At 38.7% G+C, this 23,848-nt stretch overlaps 1 protein-coding gene across 1 annotated transcript in view; it reads right to left on the bottom strand.

The window, feature by feature from the left end:
- Window positions 1-445: 445 nt before the first annotated feature.
- LOC111574939 (guanine nucleotide-binding protein G(i) subunit alpha-2) overlaps window positions 446-23,848 on the bottom strand; it is a 45,196-nt gene continuing 21,793 nt past the window's right edge. The window contains exons 3-10 of the mRNA XM_023279777.3: window positions 15,054-15,096; window positions 12,460-12,601; window positions 8,057-8,217; window positions 5,288-5,416; window positions 3,524-3,653; window positions 2,951-3,104; window positions 2,665-2,857; window positions 446-1,676 (exon numbers count right to left, since the gene is read on the bottom strand). Of these exons, the coding sequence (XP_023135545.1) occupies window positions 2,667-2,857; window positions 2,951-3,104; window positions 3,524-3,653; window positions 5,288-5,416; window positions 8,057-8,217; window positions 12,460-12,601; window positions 15,054-15,096 (950 nt within the window). The 3' untranslated portion in view covers window positions 446-1,676; window positions 2,665-2,666. The remainder of the gene's footprint in view (window positions 1,677-2,664; window positions 2,858-2,950; window positions 3,105-3,523; window positions 3,654-5,287; window positions 5,417-8,056; window positions 8,218-12,459; window positions 12,602-15,053; window positions 15,097-23,848) is intronic.

The following is a 23,848-nucleotide window of genomic DNA, read 5'->3' as shown; positions in this document are numbered from 1 at the left end:
ACCACAAAAAACAGATTATACTTGCCACCTATTTACTGTGGATTGCAGTTCTTTGTGTGAACTACACACAATGAAGTAAAATCACTTTCGGTTTAATCTTAATGTTTTACACACACACACACACACACACACACACACACACACACATATATATATATATATATATACATATATACATATATACATATATACGTATATATATATATGTATATATATGTATATATATATATATATATATATATATATACATATATACATATATATATATGTATATATGTATATATATATATATATATATATATATATATGTATATATATATATATATATACATATATATATATACATATATAATATTCTGTGTCAGATTCCCATTGGATGCTCTTTTTCGTGCATGAACAAAACATTAACCGTTTCCTTCAACACACCACACTTAGAATAAATACGTCATGTGACCAAACTTTTATTTACATTTATCAAGTGAATGACTTTCCTCTTAATATTAATGAACAACTATCATCCATTTGTCTTGGTGTTGTGGTGCATTTTCAATCATGGATTATGTGAACAGAAGTGGAGTAGAAATAGCCCTAATTCACACTATGAAGAAAGCATGTCTCTAAAGAACAAGTGTAAACAGATATCAAGGCACAAACATATGTAAAAAGACTTGGAATGAGACAGATAGTACAGAACAATCCATGTTAGGAATAGACATAACCACTTAAAAATCTTGCAGATATCTTAAAAGTGACACATAATTTCAGTTTTGTTTCTTTAAAGAAGTTACTTCAGGAATGTTATTCAGTTTGTGGGAGGGATACAGGCTAATCTATGGACAGTCATGCAGAACAATGCACTATAGTACAAGTGTGAATATTGATTCTGTGTAAACATTGTACAAAAACATTTTCCCTTCATCCATTTTCATTCTCCATGCTTGTTTGTTTTCTTCTAAAAATAAGCTCTGTGCAGTCAAAAGGTTCATAAAATGCCAGTTAACATAAGTTAATGTGATTTTTATAAAAAGTTGTTTTATTAGTCTACTGTATCCTCTTATTAAACTTCAAAAGCAAAAAAGCAAGTAAAATGAAAACCTACAAAACTCAAAAGGAGATCTGAATACAAAAAAAAGACTGGACAAATCAAATAAATACCATTTAAACAAGCGGTTCTCAGACTAGTCCATGAAGATCTATTAAGAATGAAAAATACTTCAATTTTGGTATTTCAATTTGTTATTTTGATGAGATAATGGGCTTTTCTTACTCCAAGTGTTGCTCTTTTAACAATTATTTTCCCCTAAAGCCAGGTGGTTAATATAATTTATGTTACAAATCTAATTAAAAAACAGCCATTTTCTCAGGCGGATGGATAATGCTGTAGTTGTTAGTTGACTGATTGTGAAGAATCAGTGGGTCCTCGGTTAAATATGTGTTTGCAGGTAATCAGTATGAATAGTATAAGAACCCCTGATAACGAGCAGTTAGAAATATATATATAAAAATAACAGTAACAGATTAAACAGAGAATGCAATGGTTGCAAATCAGCGATTGTTGAAGTTCTTCAGGTTCCCCCTCTAGGAATCAAGTCCGTTATGGTTTTCATTATGAAAAGCAGTAATCGTCACATGGCTATTGCAGTCTCTCATGCAGTCTGTGTGCGTCAGGCATTGTCCTGCATACAAAGAAAGATGGCAAATTTAGTTTTCAGACAAAATAAAATGCAGAGACAAGGGCTGTTACTTCACTATTGACTTCACTATTTCCAGTTTACAGGAAACAATTAGGTTTCACAGAACTGGATGAGTTTACACTACACCTGTCAACCTCAAAATGTAATGTAAAGACGAAGTTCATTCACCCAAATATAATCACACACAAAGCGACCATTTTTAATTTTTTACTGCAAGCATAGCCATTCAGATGTACTGGTTATATGTGCTGAGGTTTTAAGGTGTCCTAATCAGGGATGCGGAAGATAAATTTTGCTGTCATAGTAATGATCCATGTCATACTCTATAAAATTCAAAGAACTTTTTGAAAAAAAAAAAGTCAATTTGTTCATGTAGATCCAAATCTCAATCTATAAAATATATGACATTCTTATAGCTCATGTTAGGCCAATTAACAAGTCTTATAGAAGTGCATGCTGAAGGCTCTAATTTTCCCACTTTCAGAGTCAAACCAGAGTCAAGATAAATTTCATTATCAATTAAACTGACAACTATTGCAAGTATATTAGTTGATAAAATGTCATAGAATATTACAAAAACTCATTCAGAAATCCATAGAGCTCAGGCTAACATATTCAAATTTGTTGTATTTTTCTGACTAACAACCCAAAATTTAAAAAAAAGGCTTACAAGTACAGAAGGATCAAAAAACCAACAAATAGTCACATTTGAGAAGCTAAAGCTAAAAGATTTTGACATCTGTGCATAAAAAATAACTTAAGCAATTATGGTTGCCAGTTGTTTTTTTCCAGTTGACCAATTAGTTGATGATTCAAATTCAGCTTGAGATTGAAATCTGAAATACGCCAGTGCCTGTTTATCAGTAAAGATGATTAATAGCCCCGCTAAATGACATGAAACTCGTTCAATAACATTTTATGATTAAGCTTTACAGTAAATCCCACTCGCCCTGTCATCTCTGTATTTTACCTTTAGAAAAGACCACAGTCTTTCAGATTGTTCTTTATTATAACGTCAGTGACGGCGTCAAAGACAAACTGCACGTTCTTGGTGTCAGTGGCACAGGTGAAGTGGGTGTAGATCTCCTTGGTGTCCTTTTTCTTGTTAAGGTCCTCAAACTTGGTCTGGATATAACTGGCAGCTTCATCAAACTTATTGGCTCCTGGGAAGCAACATTGGGGGAAAAAAATGAGATGAGAAAGTGACTTATTACCAAGGGGGATAATAACATCACCTCTGATACTCCGCTGTGTACCTGTGTACTCAGGAAAGCAGATGGTGAGAGGGCTGCGAGTGATCTTCTCCTCAAAGAGATCCTTCTTGTTGAGGAAGAGGATGATGGAGGTTTCAGTGAACCATTTGTTGTTGCAGATGGAGTCAAAAAGCTTCATGCTCTCATGCATTCGGTTCTGAAGAGAGAGGAAACTGGTTGTGTCTTCAGTGTTCATTAAAACGTCACAGCACATCAGAGCTGCCACCAGAGGACAATGTTGTTTCACATTTTAAATGCGAAGATAAGCAGTGCAGAGGCACGTCAGAGCATCTTTTGGCCAAGTCCCTTTTGAACACTTCCTTTAAATTCATAAGCAGCTCAAGAAATTGAGGTCAACTGGTTCAAGTCACTTGAAAAAATACCTCTTAGGACTTTTATTACATAATTACACCTTACAGATGAGTTCAGTGAGCTAATTTTAGCCACCTGAAGCTCACTATTATTAAACCATAATAGGGAGGGATGGGCGGTGTTAAATGCCTCACAATGCATTATAATCTAAAGTACCTCATACTGAAAATGAGCCAAAGAGCAGCAGATGGGAATTTTTCTTACCATCTCCTCATCCTCAGCCAGCACCAGGTCATAAGCACTCAGTGCAACACAAAAGATAATGGCTGTTACTCCCTCAAAACAGTGAATCCACTTCTTTCTCTCTGAGCGTTGGCCTCCCACATCAAACATTCTGCAAGGGACACCAAACAAAGGCGATAAACGGTTTGTTTGTGTGTTTGGAGAAGGAGGTCACAATGAAGACAGAAGAAGGTGAAGCGAACAAGAAAGAACAGAGCAGTGGAGAGAACATTTCAGGAAGAATGGTGGTGAAGGAAGGTAGAAGAAAGTTAGGGTGACATTCCATCCCTGGAAATACATTAAGTTTTCATGAGGTTGTTTGGAGAACAAAAGTGGAGAGATGTAGGTCAGATATCCGATAAAAGACAGCAGGGTCAATGTGAGGCAGGCCTTTACAGTCACAGCAAAACGATGGCTAATGGGAGGCCGAGTGCTGCGATCGAAACTGAGAGGTCTGAAGTCAGAACCACACCAGGACAGTTGCTGTATTCCGATGATACATGGAACAAACATTCCACTGTATCTATGGATACTTCCTGTCTGTACTTATTATGGCAAGCGGAGCAGAATTACAAAAACATGACTTTCCTTTTATTGATTGGCTCCATGCATTATTCAGGTCAAACATTGAGGCTGTGGCAGAAGGTAAATGTCAGAGAGTTTATCAGGAAACAGGTCACACCAGATACATGTGACTGCCGCCGTTTCTCATTAACCACGTCTGTTTAGCTGCTTCATAAAGTGTTACAAAGCAGTATTTTATACACTCCTTGACACCTAAAGAAGGCGAGCCAAACAGATGTAATCTGTACAAATAAAAAGATTTAATCTCATTGTCATCTCTCTTTTGCCAATTTATATAACATATTTTAAATATTATATGCGATACAAAAATGGGATCTGCTTCAGTTATTAAATGTTTAAACACTTACAGCACATCTCACACGTCCAACAGAGATATATCTATACATTCATTACTATCCCACACTTGAGTGCTCAGACTGGGCCAGAGCATATTTTATGTAAGACCTACAGTGCTGTGCCATGTACGACATACTCAAATGTTATCACTAAATAAAGCTCTGGTTACATTGAGTGAGAACATTGTGGGCAGGGTCTAATTTATTTACTCAGCTTTTGAGCAGTCATGATGAATTAAGCCTTTAATTGCTGGTATAATTTGGCTTCTGAGTAGCAGAGTTGCACATTTCAAGCCAGGAAGGTCAGTCTGCCTTTAATGCGAGCGCTATTAGAATTGAATTAAGTGTGAATATTTGTGGTGTAATGCTGCAAACTAGGTGTATCATAATGACTTTGTGTTAGTGCAGGTATCAAGGATGAGGCTGGCACTTCAATGCCGCTGCTTGCACTGATGGTGCCTGCAGTAATTCAATGAAAACACTAGCAATGAGATACCCATATTTAATATCTAAGCTGGATTTTTTTCTTCTATCACCAAATAAGATTGCAAGCAAGCATCAGAGGCGAGTGGACATTCAGAGGTCATATTACCACTCTGGTTACTTAATGTCAAATACACCCTCTGACTGTGGGTCAGTTGCTAAGCGAGAGCTCCCTTGACTCTCACATTGGTTGCTAATGGCTAAGGCCCCTGTTCTGCCAAAAGGGAGACAGAGTGAGAGTGAAAATGGCCGTCTGTTTTTCATTTAGAAACGTATTTATGTTTCAGAAAAATAACCAGAATTATAATCGACAACGATGTGGGTCTTTGCTGTGCGACCTTACTTGAAGTGCAGTTCCTTGAAAGTGAAGTGAGTCTCAACAATGCCGGTAGTCTTCACACGAGTTCGTAGCACGTCCTGCTGGGTGGGGATGTAATCTGCTTTAGCTATCCTCTCCAGGTCATTCAGATAACTGAAGGGAGAAAGAGAGCAACACGATTTTAATGTGATTTGCAAAAAAAGAGAGACAAAAACACAAACAGGCTGATACAGTGCACCGACACGTAAGGTCACTGAGACACTTGTGGTGCATTAACATCCAAAACAGTTTGCATTTTACTGAAGAGCTCTTTCTGTCTCTGCTGCGGTCCTCTCTCAGAGCCTCAAACACTTCATTTGATCGACTGCAAACAAGCTAAATTATTACTCTTTGTGCTATGAATTGTAAATCTCTAAATATTTCCGATGTGTATGGCTTTTCTGTCTGGACTACATATGAGAATTTTATGCCTTGTGATGCATTTTACGCTGCTGATTTACACAGAGGTGAAAAAACTCAGGTTTTAGTATCGGGACTGTATGTGAGGAATTAGTTTTGCAGTCTTGATTGCTGCTGCTGTTGTAGTTTCATCTTTTAGTGACGCACTGCAGACATTTGTTCGATCAATCAACAACATGTTTATTATGCGGCTTATTGGCTGCCTCTCAACTTTGCGTGATCTCTCAAAGGAGATGATTTGACTCAAGGCCATACGTTTCTGTGAGTTTAACAACCATCCATCCATCATCTATATACTGCTTAATCCTCATTAGGGTCGTCGGGAGGCTGGAGTCTATCCCAGCTGACTTAGGACAAAGGCAGGGGACAACCTGGGCAGGTCGCCAGAGCTACATATACAGACAAACAATCACACTCGCATTCACACCTACTGACAATTTAGAGTTACCAATTAACTTCAGTATGTTTTGGAACTGTGGGAGGAAGCCAGAGTACCTGAAGAAAACCCACGCATGCACAGGGAGAACATGCAAACTCCATGCAGAAAGATCCCGGACAGGCCGGGACGCGAACCAGGGATCTTGTAGCTGCAAGGCGAAAGTGTTAACCACCTAGCCACTGTGCAGCCTGAGTGTAACATGCTGAAGTTAAATATAATCTGCTGCAGCAGTTGTCCTAGCTTGCTGGTGCAAATAGGGAGTTTCAGTTTGTTCATTTCACATCACTGCCCTGCAGTAGACGTGTTGGTGCTGGGCTCTGTATCTAATGCAATTTTTTTGGAATACATTTTTCATTGTCACTCCAATCTCTGCGGTGCTGAGCTTGGTTTAGGCTTATGGGGAGTAAGGTGAGGTCAGAACATGGATAGCAAACAGCAACTCTACAAATGGTTGACTGGAACGGGGATGTGAGACCACTGTGGGTTTGCCACTAGACCCACTAGTACTGTGAATGATCTGTAGTTAGAGGATTTCTATGGCAACATGCATGTTCTTTACTGTTTTACTCTACTGGAGTGAATTTTCTGTTCCTCCTGTGATCTATTTAAATACAATGATCCAAGTCCAAGAAAGGCATAGTTGCTGGCAACTTTAGAGTTAAAAGAATGCAAAAAAACAAAACAAAGAGCATCATACAGGATCTATTCAAGATGGAGATGCAAATTAAAATTCACACACAATCAGATAGTTAAGTTCTTCTCTCCAGATATTAACTTGGATGCTTTTCTTTCAGTTCTACATTTGTATCTTTTAGGTCTCTAATGAAAACTGATCTGTCTCACTTTCCCTCTATAGCGTCTCATATTTTCTGATTTCTGACAGACTGTTGGTCAGTAGGGGAGTGTGGAAGCATCTTCACCATGCCTGACACAGCCTGCCCCACTTACACAAGCACTGCATCATCCTCCAAGGCCAGCTGGGAGCTTTAGTTGCCCAGCCAACCTACACTTCACAGAGAGAAAGAGATATATATCCAGCATTTCACCATTCATGCAGGACACATCCTCATAAAATTATTAATCAATGAGCTGATAAAAACCTGTCAGCTTTACTAAAGTGAATAAAAACAGAATAAATCATATACAACAACATTTTTTCATCTCATCATAGCAACCGTTATATTTCAGCTGAGATGAGCAAACTATCACATAAAGAAACATCAGATGTTGGAGCAGTGATACCACAAAATTAATTATGTTGTTTACAAAAAAAAAATAATAATCAAAGGAGACACTTGGGGGTATCGAAGTTTACTTGGAAGCTAACACTCCTTGAAGTAAGCAAAATATGTTTACAATTTTTTTTTTTTTTTTTATCCCTAAAGACAAACTATGGTGTGCTCTGCTTATCAGGTTACAATATCAAAGAATAAAATCCAGAGAGGAAGAAATAAGCACTAAATGGAAATCAATGGACTATCTTTCCAGGCTCAATAACTCCTCAGAGAAGTCCCTGTGCTATAGATGAGAGAAGCTGCAAAGACGGCACATTAGAACCATCACTACACTGAGAGTACAGTATGAAATAACCCCCAATGTGACACAAACATGAAAGTAATCAACACCATCCTCATCCAAATGCAAACAAGAGAAACTCTCTTATTGTAACTCTCTAGAGATGTTTTATTTTCTTATTAACACAGCACTGCTGTGATTCAGCTGTAAAACACTTCTCTAATGTAAATGTCAAGTAATTTGAGAGGAAAAGTGCATCTGACAGGCTGCTCTAATTGAGCCTGTGAATAGCTGCGAGGTATTACTTTATTGCAGTGGCAGTAAATGTGTATTTAATTGTGGCGTAACATTACAAAATACACCCGCAAATGCAGACTCACTATGCTGCAGAGTCGTTGAGCTGGTATTCTCGTGACCTTGCAAAGCAACTCTGTATGCCGCTGTCAGCCCACAATCGCCTGATCACGTTGGCCAAGTCATCAGGAAGGATGCCCTGTTCCTCGGCAGCTGCAGACAGAGCGAAGAGCTGCTGGGCGTCATCCTGCAGGAGGCGATAAAGACACACAACCGGGATGTTACACTGAGAGCATTAGTGTCAAAACAAACACGCAAACTGTTATCCTCCATAAAATTACAATCCACTGTATAAAATTATGCTTGGATTAAAATGCATCTGATTTGTTTTGCAAGTCTGTCTTGATGCAATACTCATATGCTCATATGTACGTTATAGTCCTGTAATGATAAGAAGGGATTAAAACACAAACTCCACAATTCTCATTCTGGGAAAAATGTGTTTTTGTATTCAGCTGAAGATCAAATGTGGAATGTACTCAAAGAAGAGATCTTTTTTGAGCCACTCTGAAAAGGAGAATCACTTGCTCTACAATAATTGACTAATAGCTGTAAACTTGTTCTTGAATTCCTACTTGAGAAATGAACTCGATTAAGATGAAAGCAGCATGAAAATTAAAATAAACCTTCAAACTATGTAAAATATGAAACAGTTTACCTAGAATTAAGTGAAACACATTTGTGATCTAAAGTATAGCAGGCATCAAGTGAAGCTGACATACAAAATATAGCGCCTTAAAAAGGATCAACAGGTGACAGTCTTCTCAGTATTTATACAGTATTTGATTGCAAACTGGTAAATCAAGTAATATGTAGCCATACGATCTGTATCTCTGAAGTACATCCAAAAAAGCAAAGGTTATGCTAGTAGCAACAATGTAATTCTGATTTATTGGAAATCACAATATCTGATGTGCCTTTAAATCTGTGTTGAGCAAATGTATGAAATAGTCGGAGTGACTCAAGGTAGCAGCATGCTGGGCTGCTATAACAGACTGTGGTTTGACTTCCTGCTGTTTGCCACATTGCTTGTTTCTCTCAATTCTCCATATTCCTTCTGGCATGAAATTAATATTCGCCTTCAGGCTTTATTCACAATAATAGAAATATTTTTTAAAAAGCAATAATGAATCCTCAGTCTTGTCTTTGCAAGTTCTCAGTGGATTTATACATTTATGCTCCTTTTATGGGATTTATTTTCATACTTTGAACTGATTTCCTTCTGTTGATTAATGTTTCTTTATCTTCTTGGTGAGCATCAATTCAATCATTTACTGTTCATTATTCAGTTCAGTATGCAGAATTTTTATGTTGAAATAGAGAAACAGTCTTACTACGGTATAATTTCTGTTATTCCTGCTGCATTTTGTTGTAGTGAGTATGAGTGATTAGTTTTATACACAACTGATGAAAGTCCCGCTGCTGGATGTAAGTGATCTATACCATGAATCTCCGCAAATGTGATGCACTTGTCGGAACTCTTCCTGCTCCCTCAACCAGACTAAACAGCAAACAGCGTGAATAATGTGTAAGAGTGTGCAATTTGGCTTCATGCACGCTTTTCAGCTTGTGCATGTGTATGCATGTAAGCACACATGCATGGTCTGTGTATGTGTGTGCACATCCACACTGCTGCTCTGTGCAAGTATGGGCAGGCTAGCACACTAATTGCTATGTGTGGGAGTGTGAGAGTACTGTCACGTACACGCAGCCATTTGACAGATCAGTCGTTCAGAAAAAAAAACAAACAAAAAAAAAAAAAAAACACCACAGCCGAGTCCTCAATCCTTCTATTACAGCTTCAGTTAGAGAACACATGCGCTGACTGTGCTACAGGAATGAGTTCGGCCACAGTTAGACCTCACTGACAGCTTGTTCAAAGGTTGTAAAGTGTTCACAGCAGACTGCATCTCCGCCTGAAGCTGTGACTTGTTGATGTTGTCGGTGGTGTGTGTCCTCCTGTGTCTGCATGTATGAGTGCCATCTGTCCATCCGAACCTTTACGTGAGTTTAATGAATGTGCTGATGAGCTGCTGTACGTGTCTGTTAATTAGGGCTACACCTAATTATTATTTATTACATTAATTATATATTCATTATACTGAAATTGTTTTAATTAACAGATTAAGCATCAGAAGGGGGCGACACAACAGCTAAAGCTCTGGGTTGCTAATCAGAAGGTCGGAGGCTCAAGCAACAATTGCGTCCCTGAGTGAAGCCTTGAGATGCTTGTGCTCCAGGGCTGCTGTATCATGGCTACACTCTGACCCCGGCGTCCTATCCAGCTGAGACATGTGAAAAAAGAATTTCACGCTAAGTAAAGTATGTGCAGCAAATAAAGGTTATAAAGTAACATACTGTGCATACCATACTGTAAGTAGTGCACTTTACTGCTGCTTTTGCATTTCTGGTTAGATGCTAAAATGCATTTTGTTGTCTTAGTACTTCTACTCTGTGCATTGACAATAAAGTTCAATCTAATCTAATCTAAAGGCTTATTATTCTTCTGAATTTAAACCCAAAGTCAGCTTTTGAGGAACAGAACAAAATCTCAAAGATATTCAATTTGCAATTGGATGCAGTAGAGACAATCTGAAAATCGTCTCATAAGAGAAACTCAAGCCAGTAAATGTTTTTTACTGATGCAAGCTGAATGTTTGCTGAGCTCTGACTCTTTCCACTTCCGGACATACTGTATGTAGTTTAAAAGCGACAAATTACTCAAAATTAATCCGCAGGTTAAGACAATGACAATGGCTACTGTTAATTTTCTGAGCTAACATGAGAACCGTCACTGACAGATTCAATAAGCTGTAGCTGCAGTTACTTAAGCTATTTGAGCTGTGACTTTCTGACTTTCAGGTGTTCCCAGGTGACTCCTAAAATAAGAATCCTGTACCAGAAGAACTAGAAGAGCAGAGTTGTGGGGTGATGATTTAACTAGGAGCTAAAACTCACTATAAAGCTGCGCAAAGTAAAGGGGAACTACAAATCACTTGATAGTTTTCTGAAGGCTTATCACCACAAGCAACCCCATTCACATTGTTTTCACTCTTTTATTATAAAAAGTATAGATTGTAGCTGCCTTAACATTGTGTAAGTTGGCTTTTGACATTAAATTAGAAACTAGTTTGACAAAAATGCTACGAAATGCATCTTACAATAGAGCCAAACATTATCTTCATCACCATCTCTTTTGATTTTGGAAAGATACATCACACTTCAAACTCTTCAAATGCTGAGTTTTGCTCAGATTTGTCTCCCAAAGAACAACTTTGTAACAAGTTGAGTTATCCCAAGATTGACAAGCCTGACTTATTTAGAAAGACGGAAGGGTTTTATAAACATTAACATGTAAAGTAGACATAAAATAAGTCACAGTTTCATTTTAAAAAATGGAAATCAGACAGTTGTTCCACATGTAAAGTCTTCCTGCAGCTGTGTATTCTTCAAAAACAGAAAAATCAATTTGTGTCTCTGCTGAGGCTTCAGAAAACATCTGGCTATTCGAATCTGTCTTGTTAGCACTTCTGAACAAATCCAATCCCCCAAATAGCCCTCAGTGGCTGCTGCTGCTCCTGTTGCAGGTCTCAAGTACACATTAAGACTCTTCTCAGTCTATTACAACTTTGAGGTAAGAGCAGATCAAAGATGGAGTAGATGAAGGCGGCAAGACAAGGACTTTTTTCCTGCAGGTTACAAAGATGTATCAGAAAAAAGGATTTACACCGTGTTCCAGATTCTACTATAGCGAGGTTGCTGCTGATAAAAATGCTTCTGTGCACAGGTGTGTGCTGGAACTCACATGATCCCACATTTGTTTAAAACCCTGGCACAGCTTACCCATGTTATTGACTGAACAAGAAGCGCTAAGAGGAGGAGGGATGTGAGAAACAGACCTGGTTTCCCAGAGGCATCACAGCTTTGAAATAGTCTGTGCTCACCAGGTTGTACTAGAATAGGTTTAAGTGAGGGAGTAAAATGTTTTGCTTCAGAGATAATAAGTGGTGCATGCAGCTGAGTTTTTTCCCTATTATTTTGAGACAGAGAGGGAGTGAAAAAAAAAACACAATAAATAATAAAAACCAAGGCAAACTTGTGATTTTAGTTCTGGAAAAGCACACTGCAAATCTGAAGGATTGGGCCAGATACACAACTGCAAAATGCTGTTGATAAAACAGGCTTTTTATTTTCTTGTAGCCTGAGGGAGATGGTGATCTGTCCACTGTTAGTGAGGCCAACTCAATTCTGCATTCTCACACAATAATGATGCCTTTAAGTCTGTAGCCTAACGCTTCCTTATGAATTTTTGTTACTTGTGGTCAATATGCACTTGTGCCTGAAGCTGGAGGATTTTGAAGAACATATTGTATACAGATGTTAAGCTTTAACAAATAAATTGTATTTTTTGCCTGTTTGTGTATCTTACCGCTCTGGCAGGGCTGCAGTAGTCTATCTTGAGACTGGCCATGGCTTTCACAATGGCCATAATAGACTGGATGGTATTACTATAAACCACAGCTCGGTACTGCTTACACTCATCTTCCGAGTAGCCATCTTCATGGATGATCCTGAGGATATCAAGAAACAGGCAGCATTTATTTAGGAGCACATGTTCACAGTATTTTTAAGGTTGTGATGTAATCATGCTTGTGGTAACAATTCCTGCTGTTCAGACCATTAGAAGACCTCCTTAATGCACTTCTGGTGTACTTATTAGTATTCAGACGTTTGATGTTTTTGCACAGAACATGGACTGCAGAGCACATTAGGACTGAATCACCCCATATTAAGTATGATGAAGGAATCGGAGTGCATTTAGCAACACATCAATCACTAACCCGAACATAAAATAACATTATATTGCTATGAATAAGTAATATATGAGCAGTAATAACATAAAGGACATGTGTGAAGGATTTAATAGCCTCTAGCGGTGAGGTTGCATATTGCATCCAGCTCAGTACCCCTCAGTTAACCCTCTGAAAGCCAAAGCCCTGAACTGAACTCGGCTGGACTGCAGGCTGTGTTCACTAAGAGCAGAGAGGCAACGCGAATGGAAACAAATTTAAAATGTAAACCGTGAAGTAAGTTTATCATGTAGAGCCATCATTTTTCCCAACACTAGTAACGTCTGTGGGCACTTGGAAAAATGTGGTACATGTTGATTCCAAGTTGTTTCAATTATTGTACAATAAATAGTCAAAGTAACTCGATTTTTGTCCTTATGGCATCATAATCTGAGATATTTGTACTTCTATTCATGGTTGTGCTGTTTGCATGAAGGTGCAGGAGTTGAGCCCAGTGAGTATGTGACATGAGCAAAATAGTTTATTAAAAAAAAAAAAAAAAAAAAAAAATCGAGAAACTGCTTGGGGTTCAGAGGGTTAACAAGTGTGCAGGAGAACCGACAGTGGAAATAATTCTAAATTCAAATATAAAAGGTTTTCTTTATAGTCCATGTTTGGTTTGTCTTTTTTGTGCTACATTTTGTCAACATGGCACCACAATATAGTGGGGTCCATGAGTAGATATAAGGAGCTCATTCTAAGATTAAAAAAACACAACGTATCCCATTTTTAGGCCATTACAAAACAATGAAAACATGATAATTAATACTACATGTAACTTCTGCTAATAAATCCCCCTAAATCTGACACACTGGTCCTTTAACTGGTATGCCTTTGAGAGACAAAATTGGGCGTTGAAAGGCAAAACATTTTGCAGCTGATAGCCAGCGTTTTCGTCTGCCTTTCCATCTTGTCTAGCAAGAAGCGTACTGTATCACATTTATCATGCCAGCATGCTGTGTAGGATGATGTGTAGCAGTGGGGTTAACACACAGTGAAACTGCCTCAACTCTGCAGCATTCAGCTGATGGAGTATCCTGAGTTTGTGTCCTGAAATATTATCATTCTGAATGCGAGAGTGAGCACACTAATGCCTGTGTGTGCACGAGTCTGCATTCTATCATGCAATCTGCCAGACTTCTTCAGGCTGCAGGAGGAAGTGCAGTGAGAGCAAACTGAGATAACTACATGTTAATTCTGATGTAAAGCTGCTGCTGCTGCTTTTAACAGCACAGTGATGCAAGCGTTAATGAACAGCTGTAATTTAGAAAACATCTGCCTTGTTTTTTTAGCCATGTAAGAACATAGCTCCTAACCTGATGCAATGTTGTGTTTACACGGGATATTTCAATGTGTAATGTTACATAATAGACTAGTGTCATGAGTGTTTCTGTCTTGCAGGCTGATTTATCTGTACGTGTTAATGACCTGGCTTCAAAAGCGACAGACTGTTCCTGTTCCAAACTCATAAAAAATGGATTCAATGCCTGGCTAGCCCAGAGGAATGTGAATAATTAAGCCATTTAGGGTCTTGCGTGTGTGTGTGTGTGTGCGTGTGTGTGTGTGTGTGTGTGTGTGTGTGTGTGTGTTGATTGGTGCACAGACATTACAACAACCTCTGTATTCAGAAACTCTTCACTCTATTATTGTTTTATGGGCAGCAGAAGAAAATAGCAAATATTAGTGAGTGTAATATCCTCTGAAAACCACATAAAATGACACAGTTTTTTTTATTATCTAATAATGCTGTTATAAACGACTACACAGGACCAGAGTGTCTCACCCAAACACAGTAAAAATGAGATCAGTGAAGCAGGACAGGGACTCGAGCATCATTAGGTGTCGGTTTGGTAATTTATGCTCTTGTTTTTCTGCTGGCTTCCAAAATGCATCAAGGTTTTAAAAATGATAACATAATCCGTAGCTAAAACATTCTAAAATCTTCCAACTTTGGAAGAAAGAACTCCTCCTTTGGCTTCTTTTACAGAACAAGTAAATAACCATTTTGCCAACAGACTATATTATGATTACTTCTAAGCCTATCGCCAGGTTTTATGGCATTTATTGGCTGACTCATCACACTAACTGAGTTTCAGTGAGGTGGAGAATCCATCTATGAGCTGCAGAGAACCCACCAAGTATTAAAAATAAAGTGAGATAAACTGTAACTTACTTCATCTGCTTTACAATGGTGCTCTTCCCAGACTCCCCAGCACCTGTAGGAACATTAAAAAGGTAAAGGAGTTATAAAGGAACACTGAGTGCTTTTTGTGTTGGTGTGATTAGAATAAGCTGAACGTCAGCTGTGGGTGTTTCAGCTTTGAAGAAATGACGCCCCAGTGATGACCCGCTCCTGACATCACATTTTGTCCTCTGGGTTGTCTGGTTTATTTATGTTTCCACTGGTGAGGACGTGATGTACAGATACGCACGGAGACTTCTCTATTCATATCAGTGTTTATTTTTCACTCTAACAGAGGAAGGGTGCAGGGAAGAGGGACTGTTTCATGGCTATTTATTACTGAATGTTTCAGGGTTGCATACCTTTTTTCCAACCCATGCAAGAATGAAAAAACACATTATTTTTCGTATGTCATGAATATAGAATCATGAACCATTTTTCCGTTTACTTCATCAGAGATTGAAAATCCAGTTGAAGACACATAAGACAGGAAATTGATCCATGTGAACGATCTGTAACCAAGAATTTTGTGAAGGTTATTTCACTGCGGCAATAGACCTGCAAGCTGTAGCACCACTAGTAGATCTGTTGAAAATTGAAATATAAGGGTCAGCTGCCAAATTTTGGATTTAAGTAGCTGCCAAATTCAAAAAAGCATTAAATAAAAATTTGAAGTCCCTCCTCACAACAATGCCACACTAAAAATATTTATATTTTAAAAAACTACCAAGTTTCTAGCCAATGTGAAGTGACACTTTACTTCATGTTTTAATGCGATTCCACAGATTGCCACTTGGTAGAATTAAGCACAAATAAACTGAACAATGTGCCGTCAAAGTTAAAGAACAAGGAGACTTTCAGCTAGCAAACTAGGGAATAAACAATATTTGAATATTTTAATAAAGGCTTTGCAAAATTTTAGTAGCGAAACCACCTGCATAATTTAAGTTTGTTGCTGTAACGTCAAGACACACTTAAAACTCCAAGGACAAGAAAAATCTTAATTTTGTGGTTCAAAAAGAAAGAATAAAAACCTCCATAAAGAATGAGAATTAAAGAAATTAATTGCTGAAACAGCCCAGCAAAGATGTAAGTGCCATTCAGTAGAAAGTTGTCATACACACAATTCAAAAATCCCATAGCAAATAAACCTACTCTACTGAACTACGAATACAGTGCGCTGTGCTTCAGGAACATTGTAATCCTGTTGCAATGAGTAAACCGGTGTCGTCTACGTTACTGTCAGGACTTTGCCACAACACACTGTCCCTTCATGCCACCTGACCCAGCCCTGCCAACTAACATCAGTCTGACCCGGCTGTGACAGAGCAAGTGTTACCTGTTCACGCTGTCAACACACATCATCTCCACACACATCCAGCACTTTTCTGAGAGAAAAGGGGAAACCCAGGGCAAAGAGAGGAGTGTAAAAAGGACGTCTGAGGTTGCCTTTGCTGCGACACAAGCTGTCACTCATGTCTTACTGCTAGACAGGAATGAAAGCACAGAGCTGGATGGAGGTGTCCAGGGGCAAAAAGTACACAACAATTCAGCACCCACAAAACTTATTTTTACCTTTTCTCTCTGATCATTTATTATCCATAGCTTACACCTGGATGGATCCTGAGGCAGAAACCTTTTAATCTTACTTAAAGCTAATCAAGATAAATTATGTAACTGGGCCGCTGCTTTTATTCATTCGGCTCCGTATCTGTAAGAACGCAATGTTTTATCGCAGGGATTGTTGAACTGCCATCTGAGAAATCAAAGTTTGCCTTCAGTGAGATAAACATGAACAAATAATGAAACTCCAGCTTCTGATTTACAGGTGCTTGGATAAAAGTGTCCTGTTTAAGGATAAAAAGGTGTGTGATGGAAAATGGAATTTCAGTCTCTCTGAGGACTCGCACGTGTATGAAGGTCACCTTCCTGACTCCAGAATAAAACTCATCCATTAATATTTCAAACCTAAAGGGAGATGAACACTTGTGAACAGTGCTGAAAAAGGAGTGAGCCTCCCAAATCCTCCTGCTCAAAGTGTTTTAGGAGGAACTGAGCACTGCTGTTGTGCCGCTTCAGGGAAAACCTCTAAATTGACTTCGGATTTTACAGGATAAGGTCAAGTTATTGTTGCAACCAGAGGGAGTAAACAGTGCAATACAAATATTACTGTTTTTATTCATCATCAGAGTGCAATTCATCATGAATAATGATTAAAAACTGCTTGAATTATATGTCTTTCCCTGCGCTATGACAAAAAATATAAAGAAAATATAGTAGAGCCAAACCAATTTAGCAGTAGGTACTGAGAACTGCCTTAATTCTTCGTGGCATACTTTCAGCAAGGTGTTTCAAACAATCCTCAGAGATTTTGGTCCATATTGACCTGATAGCATCACACAGTTGCTGCAGATTTGTCGGCTGCACATCCATGATGCGAATCTCCCATTGCACTGCATCCCAAAGGTGCTCTATAGGACTGACATCTGGTGACTGTGGAGGTCATTGGAGCACAGTGAACTCATTGTCATGTTCAAGAAAGCAGTTAGAGATGATTTGAACTATGTGACATGGTGCATTATGAGCCTGTGCAAACTGCAGCCTCAGTTTCCTGTTCTTAGCTGACAAGAGAAGCACTCGGTGTGGTCTTCTGCTGCTGTAGCCCATCTTCTTCAAAGTTGGATGTGTTGTGCATTCAGAGATGGTATTCTGCATTCCTTGGTTGTACTGAGTGGTTATTTGAGTTACTGTTGCCTTTCTGTCATCCCCAACCAGTCTGCCCATTCTCCTCTGATCTCTCACATCAACAAGACATTTTCATCCACACAACTCACTCATATTTTGTCTTTTTCAGACCATTCTCTGTAAAACCTAGAGATGGCTGTGTGGAAAAATCCCAGTAGATCAGCAGTTTCTGAAATACTCAGTCCAACACGTCTGGCACCAGCAAGCATACCACGAGTGATTTTAAATAGAAATGTTACTTTTCCATTTATATTTACTGAATTTTTGAATGGTAAAGGAACTGTTAGACAATTCTTTGATTTAGCTTTTTTGCCAGCAGTGCCAACCCCTGGCTGACTTAGTTTACCATAAAGACATGAAACAGGGGAACACAGTGAGATAGTGTTTTTAGTATTAATGCTAAGCTAAGCTAAGATTTCTCTCGAGACATGAAGTGAGGATAAATATCCCCTTATCACAGTCTTAAAAATAAAAGTTAAAAAGTGTTTTCTTCCAAAACTTCTAGCTACTTTTTTACATTTATACTAATAACAATTACAAACAACAACACACATATAATAAAATACATCTTATACAGTTATAAACTTATAATTTAAAGTGTACACAGACATATCATACAGTGTTGTAGATATTGAACATTTTGCACTTACACTGACACAATATATCTGTAAACTGAAGTCTGTTGATAGTATTAACTCACTTTTGGCTGAGGAAGTCTTTAAGATCCACAAGCTGCTTCATGGCTTTGTGAGGAGCTGAGCTATAAATTCAAGAGGATTTCAGATGTCTAACTATTATATAGAGATCCTACAAGAATTGACTATACTGCTGTAAGTAACAAGCTGAGTCATTATAAGAAGAAAGATGAACCTAGCTGAAGTCTTCTGAACACAAAGGGAAAATATACATACAAAAAGAGCTATGAAACTAAAGTTAGAAAATGGTACTACTTGTGAAATTACTCACAGTAAGAAACAGGAAGAACATTAATTTATCCCAATAGAACACGACTAAACCACTATCTCATCTTTAATTCAAGTACAGACATTGCTGGCATTCAAAACAGTGGTTAATCATAAGCAGACAAAGAGCCGCTGCACAGAGTTAATCAGTTGCCCTGGACTGAGCATGACATTAACAGTTTTATTTGCCAATAAAATGACCGGTTGCATAATTAATTTCAACAACTGCCTCAGATGGAGCTTCAATATTGATATGAGTATAACAGTCGATGTCTGCCTCAAAGATCTAACAGTACTGCCAGAAACATTTAATTTTGCTCTTACAGATAAATGTGCAGAAGATTCAAATTGAATGGGTCTCTCTACTGCACATGCAGCCTGTGTTTCTACAGAGCTGGGGCAGCAAAAAGGGCTAATCAGTACTACAAAGATCCATCTATGTGCTGTGCTGGCAGGGGGCACCAGCTCCTTCTTCAGAATGTCATTAGAAACAGAATCTCTATCTGGTTATGAGAAGACGATGCCACGCGCACTTTCTGCTTCTTCATGCCCGACTTCCCACAGTTGCTCTCTATAGCTGGTTTTTGGTGTGTGCCAGAACACACAGCAATGATAAAATACTACAGAAAATACAACCATCTTTCTCAGCACATCCAATTACTCTCACAGGCCCACTCCCATGGAGGACATTCTGGCAGCAGTTCAGTTACTCACTGCTGATGACACAAAGTCTTCATTCACGGACTGATGAGACATCCTGATCTCAGCAAGCGTAAACCTAATATCAAAGCAGAAAGGATCAATCATCTGTCAAAAAGCATTTATGGCATCAATCTACATCTGGAGTTTTCGCAAGATCATTGCTTGTATGTTGATCTTTCTGTTACAGCACTAGTTGATTATTTGATCAGTCTCTTGGCAGCAACTTGACCCCAAAACTCGATGGTGGTTTGACAGCCATTTTTCCTTTAAAAAAAAACATTCAAAATTCATCTACTTATTAAACTTAGAAACTACGAGAACAGAAATAATAATTTCTTTCAACATTATGATGGTCCTTGAACTAATAATCCGTAATGGCAACTTTATTTTTTTAGCTTAAAATCGTGATCACCACATGCCTCATTTAAAACGTCAAACCAGGTGATGTGAAACTCTTAAAAAAATCAAGGTAAAATGAGCCCACAGTTAGTAAAAATGGGACAGGAACAAAAAATGCTCAGAAACTGATTTCTATGCAACGTAGACAAGGGGAACGGATGGTCTCTATGCATGGTTCCTACTGTGAAGCATGGAGGAGGAGGTGTGATGGTGTGGGGGTGTTTTACTGATGACTCTGTATTTATTCAAAACTGAAGGCAAACTGAACCAACATGGCTACCACAGCATTCTGCAGTGACATGCCATCCCATCCAGTTTGCATTTAGCTGGACAATCATTTAACAAAAAACAATTTAACAAAAAATAAATAAATCCTTGAACCTCCATCTCTTCTGACACCATTGAACACAACTGGCAATTTCAGTGAGTAGGAAGCCAGTAAAAGATAGTGTCATGGCAGTATTGACTTCTACACGCTGGTGTCAGATCTGTGGGGAAAAGTGGGAACCTTCAAGTGAAGTGACTGGTGTGACTCCACATCCATCAGAGGATGTCTACATGCACCTGGACCAATGTAGCACCGGGAGGGGAGCTGTCAGAGAAGGTGTTAAAATAATACAGAAAACCGAGCAAAAATAAATCATATTACATCAGTGACATCTGACCTTCTTTGGTCTGTATTTGATCCATATACATTAATTATAAGCCTGAGGCGAAGGAAAGTCACCTTATAAACTGTCTGAGAATAGCTGCGTACAACAGGGAGGAGGTAAGAACTGCTCTGGTGCAGCTCACAGGGCACAGATTCCCTTTGGAGAAACTGTCATAGTACCTTAACCCTGTGTGGTGAGGAGATACTGAGCTGAGACAAACCAACTAACACTAAAAATACCCTAAAACTAAGTCATTTAACATAGAATGAGATTGAGGACAATTCTGAAGAAAGCTTGAGAAAGTATGTAGTTAAAAGGCAGTTAAAGAAGAGGGCAGATAAGAGGTGGACAACTTGGACCAGAGTGACAAATGAGCAAGAAGTAGAGGAGGAGGATGACAATGCAGAGTAAAGTGTGAGATGAGTGAGCATGGAGGGCACCGGTTAGGAGAAAAGGTAGTGGGATGGAGACGAGCGTGAGCGCCTGATAAATTCATGAATATGCATAACAGGCTATCTGCCACTATGCAGATAAATGCAGAGTTCAGCTGTAAGCTCAGCAAGTACAAGGGAAAAAAAGATCAGTGATGGAGGCTGAATACTTGGAGTGTACAGTATGTACAGAATGCAAAGCGTTCAGCGGCTACCAACACTTTATATGTTCTTGGTTTGTGCATCACTTCACTGCCAACGGATTAGTGGTTTGCTAAACTACATGAAACAGGAAATTGTTGAGCCACAGCAAAGATAAACTCAACAGCAGAAGTGAGAGTGCAGAATAAGCAGCAGTCTGAAGTCAAATTGCATCATATTTTGTTGGCAGTTTTGTGGTATACTTAAGAACAAAAATCTACTGCCACATATTGCAGGCGTAGAAACATACTTGCTTTTAACAATGTGACTGTGCAGAAAACAGATTATGCGGTGAATTTTTTTGTTCACATATATGCTTTGCTGGGGGCTCAAAGCAGTTTGCGTGATGGAGGTTAGAGATTGGTTAATTCTAAGATGACGGCAGAGCCAGTGATTGATGAAACTGCTTAGTCAGCTCAGGAGTCAAATGACTGGTGATCTCAGCAGCTATTTTGACAAGCATATTTGTCACTGTGCAACAACAACGACACAAGACACATATGTGGGTAATTGCAGCCTCGCATGAGCTTGTCTTCAGAACTTGTAGCCATTTTTCACGCTGCAGACAAACCTACCGACTCTGACACATTCCCATATTGCACCTACTCTGCCCCTTCTGCACTTTACGAACTCATAGGGTTACTTTCTGAGGACGTGTCCAGACTTTACACAGGATATGCAAGACACAAGATTAGTCTGCCACAAATTTTCGAGCAATGCTTCAAATAGTTGACATTATACCACATATCTCCCGGAGTAGTCAGGGACAACAGTTATTGAAGTATTTCAGTCTGGGCCAATGATGAGCTGCTAGCATGAATTAAAACTACTAAACATTGCTGCAATGAGTGGTTCTTTAATCAGTCACAATGTAATGTGTCATTACACTTAAAAAATGTCAATTTCATGATGGAACTAGATTAAAAAAAAAAAATCAGAGGATCATCAAAGTTAGTTGGAATAATTCTCTGTGGAAAGTGAATGTCTGTACAGAATTTCATGGCAGTGCATCAGTAGTTGTTGAGGTATTTGAGTCTGGACCATCCCTGGAGCCATACGCTAGAATGGTAAAAATCTTTGCCAAGCAGCTATTTGGAGAAACTTACTGCAGCGGAACAAGAAAAAAGAACTCAGCTGTGATGACAAGCACACACACACATGCACGCACGCACACACACACGCACGCACGCACGCACACAAACAACAAACACATATTTTCTGGAAACCGGCAGTCATAAATCCACTCTGCTATTTCAACACAATTTCACAGCATGCTTAGGAGGCCTTTCATCATAAATACTGTGTTTCACATCTCCGTGTCACACAGTCTTACTGCCGTGGCATTTCTTTTGTGGAGACATGCAATAAAGCTCAGCATATGCCAGCGTCATACGCCATCTATTGTCTAAGTGGCTGCCATGGGAGAATGACTCACTGGTCCGGCTGTGACACAATTCCTCCTTCGCTCTCATCCTGGCTTGTTGCCCCCAACTGTTGGTGTCACGACTGCTCACATCCAACTAGCTTTTACAGCCATTTAAAAGGTTAACCTCTTGTGGGCGTTGATGACACTGAACACTATACACAAGGGTGATGCTGTTACTATTTAAAGCTTTGTCGCAGTGCACTGGGGTAGCTGACTGACACAGGCAGGCGTGATGCTATTTCATGACTTAATACATTTGTAAGTACACTTGTCTTCTTGATTTATGAGGGAGTTCATGTATTGAAGCAAGAAGAAATACATTTACTACTGAAATCTAAAATCCTTTTCAGACATGGGATACATCATCAATCTGACATGGGTCACATTTAATATAAATGTTCCTGATTTTTTCATCCAGACATAACCATTACCACAGCAAAGAGAGCCATAATGAGATTGATAATATTGCATTAATAAACTGAATCTGAACTCACAGGAAGCCTCTCAAACTGGCCAAACAGCTGATATGGATAGAGCTCAGGACTCAACCTGAAGACAGCAGCTATCTAACAAATGATTTGACAGCAGCTGATAAACTGCGACTCTGCGTTGCAGCTCATTTGTCTCAAGTGAAGAAAAGTACACAGTGTGACTTGCTGTTAGATCCCAACCAATCCCACCTTCATGTCATCATTCATTATTTTTAGGCTAATTTTAAGTAATTAATGATGTTATCCTCTTGTCCCATGTGCATTAAAGGTCTTTGGAGATGCTCATATGAATCCTGCTGCTGTCAGATGCTGCAGGCATAAAAAAAAATAAATAAATCAAAGGAGAGACAGCTGGAAGCAACAAACTAAACTTAAATTCAGACTACATTTATTATTGGTCAGTCTCATTACTCAGACCTTTTACAGAGTCTGTCTTTATCACAGTAAAGTTATGGACACTTCATTTGTAGAGCAAAGTGACCGTTTTTTGTGTCTTTTGCATGAAAACCTGTCTTTGGCACTCTCTGTGATGTTTCTGAATCAATACTAGAAACAAAACAAGGGGAAAATTACTTTTCCAAATTGCTTCTCCCAACCTGTAGTGTCTCACACTGTGACAGCAAGGAGCTTAAAAGTATATTGGGCTGGTGGTCAGTAGTATTTTGGCAAAATTAAAACTTGCCTTGACTTTTATTCGTATTCATTAAAGTGGTAGATAACTTACTGTTTGTGATAAGATTCATTTGGCTTTTTCCAGATAGATTATTTTTTGTATT

This window comes from Amphiprion ocellaris, chromosome 5 (genome assembly GCF_022539595.1).
Source record: "Amphiprion ocellaris isolate individual 3 ecotype Okinawa chromosome 5, ASM2253959v1, whole genome shotgun sequence".
NCBI lineage: Eukaryota > Metazoa > Chordata > Actinopteri > Pomacentridae > Amphiprion > Amphiprion ocellaris.
This window is presented reverse-complemented; position numbering and strand designations above follow the sequence as displayed.